The 12,729-nt window shown below is 31.7% G+C and overlaps 1 protein-coding gene across 2 annotated transcripts; it reads left to right on the top strand.

Annotated features, from left to right (window-relative positions):
* The first annotated feature begins 1,639 nt into the window (after positions 1 to 1,639).
* Positions 1,640 to 12,074, top strand: LOC145690569 (uncharacterized). 2 transcript variants are annotated; one of them, XM_081765588.1, is made up of 3 exons: positions 1,640 to 1,983; positions 4,392 to 4,455; positions 7,240 to 12,074. In XM_081765588.1, the coding sequence occupies exon 3, from the start codon at positions 9,811 to 9,813 to the stop codon at positions 11,533 to 11,535; it is 1,725 nt and encodes a 574-aa protein (XP_081621714.1). In that variant the 5' UTR covers positions 1,640 to 1,983; positions 4,392 to 4,455; positions 7,240 to 9,810; the 3' UTR covers positions 11,536 to 12,074. Both variants share the same exon structure in this region, with proteins under 2 accessions (XP_081621714.1, XP_081621716.1).
* Positions 12,075 to 12,729: the final 655 nt, after the last annotated feature.

The raw sequence follows: 12,729 nt of genomic DNA on the forward strand, positions 1-12,729 counted from the left end.
CTAAGTGAACCATTGATTGAGTTGCAACGTAAGGATCCTGAAATAAATGAGTTAATCGTTAAGGTAGAAGGTGGTGAGAATAGTAATGAGTATCAGATCAAACATGGGTTTTTGTTAAAAAAGACTAGGGCAAAGAGCAATGAGTGGAAAATAGTTCCAAAAGATCTTAGAAGAAGTCTGTTCCAATACTATCATTTAGAATATCTTACAGGTGGTCATCCAGGAATATATAAATCTTTACGTAAAATTATGAAGCGATTTACATTTGATGGTTTAATAGAGTACGTAAAGGATTTTGTTAGGTCTTGTCCAGAATGTCAAAAGGCTAAACCCTTAAATACTAAGAAATATGGTAGACTATGGTCTCATGTGACTCAAAGGATACATTCAAACTGGATGATTGATACCGTAGGGCCTTTACCTTCTTCTGAAGGGTATAATTATCTTCTAATAGCAGTGGATAATTGTTCCAGATATCGTATGCTTGAAAAACTAAGGAGACTATCTTCAAAGATAATTTGTGACAAATTGTATGATTTGTTCTCCCGTTACGGTTTTGTAGAATCAATATCTAGTGATAACGCCTCAGTATTTACATCTGAGTATTTTCAGGGATTTATGTATAGTTTGGGTATTAAGCATATAAAACTGAGCCCTTACCATCCGGAGGCAAACATTGCAGAAAGATTCATAAAAACTCTAAAATACTCTTTGAATCTTACTTTGCTGAAAGACAAAACAAATGGAGTAGGTTATTCGTGAGCTCCAGTTTAATCTTAATTTGTGTGAGCACGAAGGACTAAAGGCAGTACCCTCAGAGTTTTTTTGGTAGAGTTAAATAATCCATTAGAGATCAAATGGAAAGTTATGGATGCTGATCTTAAAGGTGTGAATAGTCAAGATCTTTGGAAAAATGGAATGGATAATATGGTAAAATCTTGGGAGAAACTACGTAAACTCTTTGAAGGTAAACGAAAAGATGTAAATTTGGTTGTAGATGATCTTGTATTAGTTAAAAACCACGAAAAATCATCTCTGAAAGATAAAGTAACCAAAGTTTGCCGTATCAGTGGATTGGTCCATTCAAAATTGTGAAATTCTTAACTTCTAATTCCGTGTTATTAGAAGATGTAAAAAATGCTAACAATACCAAGAGAGCCCATGTCAGTGATCTTAAAAAATACTTTGTAAGAAGAAATGGAGCAAACACCAACTGAACAAATGAAAATGAGAATCCTACACATGTAGAGTTAAATTAGAAGAACTTAAACTTTGATTAGTTATGTAAGGTTAGATTAAGAAAATTTAGATTTAAGTTAGGTTTAGAAGTAGTTTAATGTAGGAATTAAGATGCCATGTAGAATTAGGATATGATCATAGTCGTTTCATGTTCATTTTTTCATGTTCATTAAAAATTTCATTTGTAAGTCATGCATTAATGTAGGTTTATAGCGTTTAAAGGTTTAATTGATAGTTGAAATGTGTTAATCTGAATAAATTAATCTACATGTGAAAGAGAAAAAACTCGAAGATCTCGTTCTCATTCTGAAATTAAATTTTTGTTACTTTACAGGGCTAACATCTTGTAATTGCCTGAATTAACTTTTCTATTTATATTTTTAGATTGCCTTTTGTATTTCCTTACATTGATGTATTTTTATGGAGACGTCAAGATTGTCAACGCCTCCTGTAGAATGGTTTATGGTCTCGAATGGAACCAAAGCTGTAAACTTGGAAATTTGGATATCTCATATTTGGCTGGCTGTTCTTAAACCCAGACGTGGAGAATTGGTCTACATTTGAGTGGAATGTTGCATCAAATCATGGAATGGAAATTCTACAGAAGTAACAAAAATTCCGAAATAAAAACAGAAAATATCTGAAGTATTAAAAATGTAAAAGAATAGACTTTTGAGAAATTTCGTTAAAAGGAATGATATAAAATATAAAAATAATGGAAGTTTAAAATGAAAATTGTATATTGTAAGTAAAATTTTGTTCTGCCTTAAAATTTTATATTTAACAAGGAGGTGGTGTTTGTAACGATTGCAAAATGGTTACATTTTTGTTAATAGCTTCATTATGAAATTACTCTTTTTGTTTTCTTTTTTTAAAAAAAGTAAGAAAGTTTAAAAATTTTGTTTTTGAAGAATTATTTTGTTATACATTGTTGTATTGAATTGAGAATACTTTCATTGTAAAGATCGTGAAAAAAGCTTTAAAATGATATATATATGTCTATATGTTAGCTTAGTAATACTTGTAATACGGCAGAGAATCAATTCTTTTTTTTCTAACATTCACAACCACTTCAGTTTAGCGCAGTATTCTAGAGTGACGTATGTAATGAGTTGGGCTCTGCACAGTAGCGAGAGTCTTGCTGTTATATATGCCATTCTGATCCGCTGCGCCTCATAACTGTTTCGTAGTTTATTGAGCCAACACGGGTTGGACTCAAGTATTCGACTTACATTACTTCGCGCCGAAAGTTGTTATTTTTAGAAAAAAGTAAAACGTGGTCGAAGTGTTCGATATAGTTATGCCTCGTATTATATGGTGAAGAGTGCCTTAATTATAACTGTGCTTCTAAACTTAGTGCTAAATTACTGAGAGTTTTAAAAGGCTTAATTTAAATTATGTGTCTAATTAAGTTCTATAAAGTTGAATCAGTTTAAAAGTGAAAAAGTTACTGGTATTTCCGTGTTTCTAGTGTGTGAAGTAGTGTTAAAGAAGACGTATCTTGCAAGTGAATGAAATGAAATTAAAAAGGTCTAATTCCTTTTAATAATACTTGCGTATTAAACCCTTTTAAAGGCTGGAAAATACGTTAAATTCAAATGCTGTTATGTGAGAGACGGAACACGTGTGATACGTCAACGTGTCTAGTGCCTTTCTTGCTTTCGTTGTGCCATTGAAGGTCGAGTGAGAAATTTAACTGGGCAGCATGCATTTTGTTTTGCGTAACTTTTTTTGTTTTTAACAACACTTAATTTTTTCTTGCATTCCTCTTTTCTCTTGAATTTATTTTATGTTTACATGTAAGTTTTTTTCTGTGGCATGCAATTTGTCTCGGAATAGTAGAACACATCATAGTTTTAAGTTACATGCAAGTAGTTATAACCTACATTTAATTCTTAAATGATGAATATTATTGTAAACAATACGAGAGAATAAAAAAAATAAGATGCGAAAACAGAATATTTTTATCTACTTAAAATTTTCTTGCATACAACACTTATTTTTAAAAACATGTATACTTTTTATTTGATGTTTGTCGTGTTTGTTTTTGGAATGCAGTTTTCTTAACATTACTTAAAAACTTTTTCTTGCATGCAACATTAGTTAATTTCAAAGGATACATTTTTTCTCTTGTGTTGAAGTGTTTTTTCAACTTGCAATTTTTTTAACAACAGTTATATTATTTTCTGATCTAAAGTCTTGTTATCCTTAAATATTTTTCAATATGTAGTTTTGTTAACATCAGTTACTTTTTTTCTTACATGCAATTTAAGAACATTTTTTTTGTTCTAATTTAAAGTTTGTTATGCTAAAATATTTTGAGTATGTAGTTTTCTTAACACCACTTAAAAACTTTCTTGCATGCAGCAGCAGTTATTTTTTTAAAACCGTACATTTTTCTTTTTGTTGGTTTGTTTTTCAACATGCAGTTTTTAAAAGGACATAACATGCAGTTTTTTTAAGAACACAACATGCAGTTTAAGAACACAACATGCAGTTTTTTCAACATACACTTTTGGTTTTTAATTTGAAGTTTGTCATGTTAAAATATTTTTCAACAGTTTTTTTGTTAGTTAAATTTTTTCTTGCATGTTACAGTTAAATGTTTACAATATATACTTTCATTAAGTGTAAATTAATTTTAAATATACAATTACTAGTAACTACATATATTTTCATTACATGTTACGTTTAAGTTAAACGCATACGAAAAGTTTTGACAGCTTGCATTTAATGTTTACATGTAAATTAATTTTAAATATACAATTACTAGTAACAACAAATATCATTACATGTTACGTTCGTAAAACGCATAACAAAAAGTTTTGATAACATGCATTTAATGTTTACATGCAAATTAATTTTAAATATACAATTACTAGTAACAACAGATATTATCATTACATGTTACGTTTGTTAAACGCATACCAAAAAGTTTTGACAACATGCATTTAATGTTTACATGGAAATTAATTTTAAATAAACAATTACTAGTAACTACATATATTTTCATTACATGTTACGTTTAAGTTAAACATATACGAAATTTTTTGATAGCATGAATTTAATATTTCCAACATGTAGTTTAGTAATACACATTTTTCAAACTTATAATGTTTCATGTAAAGTAATATTGTTTCTTATTATTACAGCACCCAAGTGTTTCATCTCAACTGTGAAAACAAGAGACAGATTTCCTAAGTTTGACCGGCAGTGGTAAGTGTTCATACATTTTTTGTTAGTTTTTTTAAATTCGTTAGTAAACAGAAATATGTTTACCTACATAAATGAATTGGCAAAGTAACTAACAAAAGATTTTAATCTAGTGAAAAATAACAAATATAAAGAATAACTAAAATTAATTACACAAAAATAACTTAATTATGAGCAATTGAATTTTTACAATTAACATAGTAACAAAACGTGTGAAGAATTGTATAGATAAAATTTAAATAAAATTTGTTTGCAACCGTTCATATTAAGAATTGCAATGAAAAAGTTTTATGTAATCAAGCGAAAGTGTGAAGAATTGCTGGCTTACAATTTCAAAAATTGTAGATTGACATTACACAGTTAAAAGCATACGAAGAATTACAATGAAAGAATTTCATGTTACGAATCGTAAGAATTAAGAATTGAAATTTAGAACTAACGAGTTTCATGTAATGAATTATACGTTCACAGCATAGCTGTTCTATAATTTTGTTTGAAACATTCAAACAAACTATTGATAATTACAATTTTACATTATAAGTAAATTCCAAATATGAAAAACAACTTACTAATACAACTTACTAATACAAATATTAATTTTCACGGAATATAAAGTAGTAGTAGAAAAAAATAAAATATCGCTAATTATTACTTAATGTATAAAACTAGCGTTAGTAGTCAACAACATTTTAGAAATAAATTAAGTTACGCTTACATTAAAATCATATCAAACTGATTTGTTTCTTTGATAATTTTGTTCACTGTAAATTTCTTTTGTTAATGATTGTTTTTTTAATTCTTTCGTTTTCATCACTGCTGTTGTATTGTATCTTTACTTTGGAAACTATAACTTTGTTGAGATCATGTTAATTATTTATTGTTTCATGTTATTTATTATAACACTCGTAAAAAATGTTTGAAATCTTGTTAAAAGTAGTAATCTGTTAAATAATTTGCTTCTGATTTGTTATTTTGCTTTAAACTAACGTAGCCTTTTTCCTAACCTATTTCTTTTTTGTATTTCTTTCTTTCATTATTTCGTTTAAACTTTTTTTATATATATTTCCTTACTATGCTATTTTCTTTCTTTTTTGTTTTATTATTTGTGGTTGCTACTAAATCTTTTCCTTCCTTAAAATGTTTCTTTTGTCTTATTGTGTTCAATTTCTCTGTTCTAAGCTAAGCTAAGGTGACCTAACCATTTTATTTATTATTTTGTTTTTCATTTGATATTTTCTTGCTATGATATTTTCTTTCTTTTTTGTTCTATTATTTGTGTTTGCTACTAAATCTTTTTTCTTTTGTCTTATTTCTGTGTTAAATTTCTATTCTAAAGTAACGATGCTAACCTAACTTTTTTATTTATTTATTTATTATGTTGAATTTTTCTAATCTAAAACTAACGAGACTAAGCTAACCTTTTTTGTATTTTGCTTGCTATGCGATTTTAATTTATATGCTTATTGTAGAAGTTTAATGAACAACAGGGTTGGGAGAATATTAGGAAACTTGTTCTTAAAAGTTGTGAACTGTTACATAATTTGTTCTAAACTTTCTTATATATTTTAGTATATTATTTTTCTTTGATAAGTTTAATGATTAATGTTTTTCTTGTTATTTTATTTTGTTGGTTCATGTTGTTATACTTTTGTTGTTATGTGTTGGAAAATTTATTTCGGGAAATTAGTGTGTGATTATCGTTTTTCCACAAGATTACAAACTAAATGATCTGAGTACCCGATTACAAACTAAATGCATTTGGGTACGACATTACAAAACTAAATGCGTTTGGGTACGAGATTAAATTTTGAAAGTATAAATCTAGCGCAGCAAGCCGCGCCGCGCACTATACAAGTAATAATGCTAAACTGAAGACGTTTTTCGTTGTACACTACGTGTTGATATTGCAAACTTACATTAGTTAATTAAAAGTTATGTGACCATAACATTTATAGTTATCGGGAAGTATTGTAGCATTTCCCGATAAACTTTAATTCCATTGTCGGTGTGCTGAAAAATTTACGAAACTTCATTTCAATAAGTTTATTTTGGAAAACTTCGGTAATTTTCGGAAAACTTCGGGAAACTTCGACAAACTTCGGGAATCTTCGACAATTTTCGAGAACATTCGTTTGGAATTTACAATATTTTCTTGTATATAAGATAGGTAAAATTGCACGGTCAGTCAGTATTGAAGAATCATTGAAAAAGTGAAGTCGTTCCTGGTTTACACTGCACGGTGCAATTAGCATAAAGAGAATTTTATTACGGCAAATTGTAAATTGTTAATACCGGAAAATAGTGAAGGATTTACCGATAAACTTAGAAGTATATCTTCGGAAAACTGAAAAAAATTACGGAAAGTTTTAAGATAATAGTTAACGGCAAATATTAGTGCAATTACCGATAAACTTTCACCTGTATTGTCGGTAAAGTAAAAAAAACTGTATCTTTCGTGAACTGAAACAAGTTACGGGAAGTTTTATTATAGTTACCAACAAGTACTGGAAAATTGTTGATAAAGTTAGAACTGAATTTTCGGTAAATCTTGTGGATTAAACGAAGTTGTAATACATTGAAATAGTAAAGTATTAAGCGTATGTTTGGTAGACTGACACGTAACATTGTGATTTATAGTTATCAACAGCTGTGAAAGAATCTTTAAAACTTAGTCTTTGCTGAATTTGGATTTACAACTATCGTTGTGCGGTCAGTGAAAAAAAATACTGTGAATTTAACTTGAACATATATTGATAAAATATACAACAATATAATATCTGATTACAGATGGCTTCTACAAGTGCAGCCGAGCTAAGTGAACTATTAATCATGGCAGAACGCTTCGGATATGATGCACCCGAAGTTGTTTATTATACTTGGAAAATGATAGTGGAAAATTTTCATAGGAATGGGGTGCGTGTACGTAGTTCTGAGTATGAGCGTTTTTTGCAGGCGCTATTTAGGCATTATGGGGCTGTCCAGGAAATTATTTTGGTAACCTGTGAATCCGCGGCTGATATTTCTGATTTATATCAGTTTGGATTCTTTCGTGAGGATAGTATAAAAAATCAGGCTTGTGAAAAGTTCAACCAGCTAATATTAGCAGGTAAAACTGATGGTTTACTTAATGATGCAGCTGCTGAGCTATTAGGTAATCCTGTAAACTTACCAGGGCCAAGTTCTGCAAGTTGTGAAAAACCTATGAACTTAACTGGATTTGGTTCTGTGAAATTTGAGGAAGTACCTAAAACAATGGATGGTATGGGTGCACAACAATTTGAAGTAGTAAAGAGTACATCCCGCACATATGCTTACTTTGGGCTAAAGGGGACAGAACTAACCATTAAGTGTATGGGTTCAAATGGAATCGAAAATCCAGAAAAATATATACGTGATCTGTTTGATTTTGTAATGACCCATACATTAAAGGATGTTGACAACAACATCTTTGTAGGAATAACTATCGAGAGCACTGCCTCGAAGTTAAATAAACCAATTTATCTGTCATGGCGCAGAAAATCGGAATTGAACCCTGAGGTCCTCTTTTCCGTAGTGGAAAATACCCTCAACAGTAATGAGGAGTTCCTAATCGGAGGTAACGTCACATTTAAGGTGCATACTGTGCATCTCCGAAAGGGAAGAGGTAAAAGACGTGAACGAACCATTAAGAAATATCTTCCATTGGGTAACTTCTTGGAAGATAAGTTACTTCCTATGGAAAAGGATGTGTACTGCCTCCCAAAGAGTAATTCTTGGGATGGCAAGGGCCGAACAACGATATGCTCAAGTGTATGATTTGAAGAACAATCCGAAACGATTGTTGAAACAGGCAAGGAAACTAGCTATAAAACTAGGAATAAACGCTGCAGATCAAAATGGATGTACTTTGAACGACGTGAAAAAAATACAAAACCACCTCGCACCTAAGTACCAGATCGTTGTATACGAAAGAAATCAAATGACACGAGAATTTTGTGATATATCCGGGGATCAAGGGTGGTAAGCAAATATATTTGCTATACGAAGATAATCACTACCAAATGATAACTAGTGTCCGTAAACTTCTGGGAACCGACGGGTTTTGTAATCATTGCTTGCAGGGGTACAATGAGTCTGGTATTTTTCATAAGTGTGAGTTTAAGTGCACATATTGTGAAAAGTACCACGAGTTATCGTCCTCTGATATGCAACGAAAATGCGATGATTGCCATAGATTGTTTCCGACAAATGAGTGCTTTGACAATCACAAAGATATCACCGGACGAGGCAAGAGTATATGTGATGTGGTTAGGGTGTGTGATGAATGTGGTGTTATGTTTGATTTGAGACGCCGTCGTAATTCTATGCATAAATGCGGGGAACGTTTGTGTAAATCATGCTATAAGCATGTTGAACGTGACCACGTATGTTATGTGCAAAAACATCAACTTACCCGGGTAGAAAAGTATTTGTACATAGTCTTTGATGTGGAGACTATGCTTCTAGATACAAATACTGAGGACGAACAGGAGCATATAGTAAATCTTGTTTGCGCGCAAATGATTTGCTATAAATGTAAGGGTATCAGTTTAGACATACCATGCTTTGAATGTGGAAATGAAAATGGAAAACGTGAGTTTTCTTTTAAAAACATCGACGAGTTTATTCACTTTGTGTTAATATCTCGTCCGAAGTTTGAACGTACAATTGTACTGAGCCATAACGGATCACGCTATGATATCCATTTCTGTCTTAAAAATCTCATTGAAACCCACCATCTTACACCATCAATGACAATGACGGGGCACAAAATTACCGAGTTGCGGGTCGGTAATCATTTAATCTTTCGCGATACATTTCTTTATATGGGAGTTAAATTATCAAAACTCCCGAAATCATTAGGCCTTTCTGGAAATTTAAGGAAGGGAGATTTCCCATACTTGTTTAATACACCAAACAATCAAAATTATGTAGGCAAAATTCCGAACATTAAGTATTTTGATCCTGAAAATCGTGCTCCGGAAGAACAACAACAATTAATCGCCTGGCACCAAGAACGTGCTGCAAGTGGCGAGCAGTATGACCTGCAAAAAGAGATGTTGGAGTATTGCCGCAATGATGTGAGAATTTTAGCAGAAGCGGTTATCAAGTTTTCGGATATGGTAGAGGAGAAAACTGGCGGAATCCAGTGTTTCATTTCATCCGGAACCATAGCCAGTCTTGCTATGCTTACATACTGCACTTTGTATTTACCCAAAGAGTCAATTGCAATTATTCCACCTCTTGGATTTGACTACCGCGATCGGCAAAGTGTAAAAGCTTTGCAATGGTTGCGGTATATGAGCGAAACAAGAGGTACTGAAATTCAACATTCAGGAAATGGCGGCGAAAGACGATTTGGAAAATGCAAGGTGGGTGGGTATGAGCCATCTAGTAATACTGTTTATGAATTTCATGGGTGTTTTTTTCCATGGGTGTTTGACCTGTTACCCTGATATGCGCCATGAACAGCTTGACGCGTCCTCACCCCATCGTACAACCATGCAGCAAAGGTACGAAGCGACCGTTATTAAATCCCAATATTTAAAAGAACATAATCTCAATGTTGTTGAGATGTGGGAATGTCAGTGGGATGACCAGGTGAAGTCCGACAAGCCCATTCAAGAGTTTATTAAAACTCGGTGTAATGATCTTGTCGATCATTTGGTTCCCAAGCACGGATTTAATGGCGGCCGAACTGAATGCTTTAATGCCTTGTATAAGTGTACTCATGAGGAGTTTATTCAGTATCTAGATGTCACTAGCCTCTACCCCTGGGTAATGGCTCGTAAACCGTTGCCAATGGGTGCGCCAAAAATTCATAGCGGGCCGGACTTTCCAGAAATGGAAAGTATTCATGGTATGGTTAAATGTACCGTTTTGCCTCCATGTGAATTATTCTTTCCAATCCTGCCATATGTTGCACATGGCCGATTACTTTTTGGCTTATGTCGCACATGTATGGAAGAAGAAAGTGTTACCGAATGTTTGCATAGTGAAAATGATCGTGGTATTACTGGCAAATTCTGCACCCCAGAATTACATAAAGCACTTCAAAACGGATATAAGATACTCAAAATAAAGGAAGTTTGGAAATTTAACCTGGTTGGTGGCGAGGAAGAAAAATCGAATAGTCTGTTTAAAGACTATGTGAATTCTTTCCTTCAAATGAAGCAGGAGGCTTCAGGTTTTCCTGCATCATGTCAGAGCGAAGGAGACAAACAAAAATACATTGAAGAGTATCATGCCCACGAAGGCATACAATTAAATTACAATTATATTAGAACAAACCCGGGTCTGAGGTATATTGCTAAAATATTCCTCAATTCACTTTATGGAAAATCGGGACAGAGAACCGATCTTCCACAATCAAAAGTCGTTGACACTCCGGAAAGACTTTTGACGTACCTGCTGTCACCGCAATACGAGGTACAAATAGTAACACCCATTGGTCAACGCCATCTCCTAATCACTTACAAAGACATTGAAAGCGAAAATAAACCATGGAAGTTTTCAAATGTCGTGCTTGCTTCGTTCATCACGTCATGGGCAAGACTTCGTCTTCATGACCTATTGACTGCTGCAGGACCAGACCATGTTCTTTATTGTAACACAGACAGCATTATGTTTGTGCAGCAACGAAATAGAGAATCCAATCTTACAACCGGATCCTACCTGGGAGAACTAACTAATGAAGTACCAAAAGGGTGGGAAATCGATATGTTTATTGGATTAGGGGCTAAAAATTATGCGTATAGAATGAAAGAAATTGGGTCGGGAAAATTTGATTATTTATATAAAATTAGGGGAATCACTTTAGACAGTAGAACGCGAAAGGAAATTAATTTTGAGCATTTTTACAAATTAATTCAAAACAAAATTGAGAAAAAAGAGTTAAAGTTTCCAGGGAGAATTGTACGTAAGACTGGGTTTTCTATTGTCTCTAAAACACAAGTAAAAACACATCGTAAGGTTAATAATAAACGACAAAGACTAAACCCTGACAGTGAAATAGATTATCGTAGTATTCCATATGGTTATCGAAGGCAAAGTCTTGTTCTGTGAGGAGTGTGTGAATGAAAACAAGAGTAAGTGTGTTGTAAATATGTAAATAGTATTGTAAATATTGTATATATATTAATTGTATGAATGAAAGGAGATGACTATGGCAATGCCGCAAAACATTGCTATACTGCCTCGGATATAGCATATAATTATTCACATCATTGGGTTTCTTTCTTGCATTCACAAGTACTGAATATTATATTATCCTCATACCCCATACTGCATTGCGTTAAATACCATCGTACACGCATCATCATGCGATGTAAATATGTATATATTGTATAAATGTAAATATTTTTTAAATATTGTAAATATGTAAATATTCCAAGTGTAGTAAATATGTAAATATTGTTTATATGTAAATACTCTTTTTTTAATATTGTAAATATGTAAATATGTAAATATTCTTTTTTAATATTTTAAATATGCAAATATATGAATAAAAACAACAATTATTAAAATATACAATTGAAAATATATAACTATATGAATGAAAACAACAATTATTCATTTTTTCTATTTAAATAGTGTATTTAAACCAAAAACAAACCAATAAAAAATAAAAAAATTCGATATTATGTTTTATTCCTATACCTATATACATCTAATATCAAAAAGTATGTATATTCTGTAAGATAAAGGAAAAATACATGAACTGCTTCATATCAAGTATCATACAATTAAATTTATTTACATGGTTTAATAATGCTTTATGTGACGCTCTTACTTTTTTAAAAAATGTGTGTTATGCATATATATATATTCATTAAACATCAAATAAGTATGTTTATTCAATATAAGATAAAGAAAGAATGCATATATTTATTTATGGACAATAATAATTCTTAATACGGTATGCGTATATATTTTTCTACAATAACTATTCCGAAATCGTAAATCCACTTTGTGGGCGGTCTGTGCGGTTCGTGTGTCATCGGCGTGCGTCGCCAAAGGACGTCAATGGTAAGTAAGTATATTTTATTTGTTTATTCAATAATTTTAATTGGTACAACAACATAAATTCATAATTACAAATTAGTTTCATTCTCCGAAACATTATGTATATGTAAATCATAAAAAAATCGTAATTAGGGATTCATCTCATTGTGCGGAACATTATGTTGTACGTAAATAACAATTACATATGTAAGTCATATAAAAAATTAATTCATATTATCATTAACACCCCATACT

The sequence above is a fragment of the Thermobia domestica genome, chromosome 7 (genome assembly GCF_964235325.1).
Source record: "Thermobia domestica chromosome 7, izTheDome1.hap1.1, whole genome shotgun sequence".
Taxonomy (NCBI): Eukaryota; Metazoa; Arthropoda; class Insecta; order Zygentoma; family Lepismatidae; genus Thermobia; species Thermobia domestica.

Excerpts from the sequence above, each read along its gene's own strand:
- LOC145690569 (XM_081765588.1), top strand. The coding sequence starts at position 9,811 with ATGGCGGCGAAAGACGATTTGGAAAATGCAAGGTGGGTGGGTATGAGC.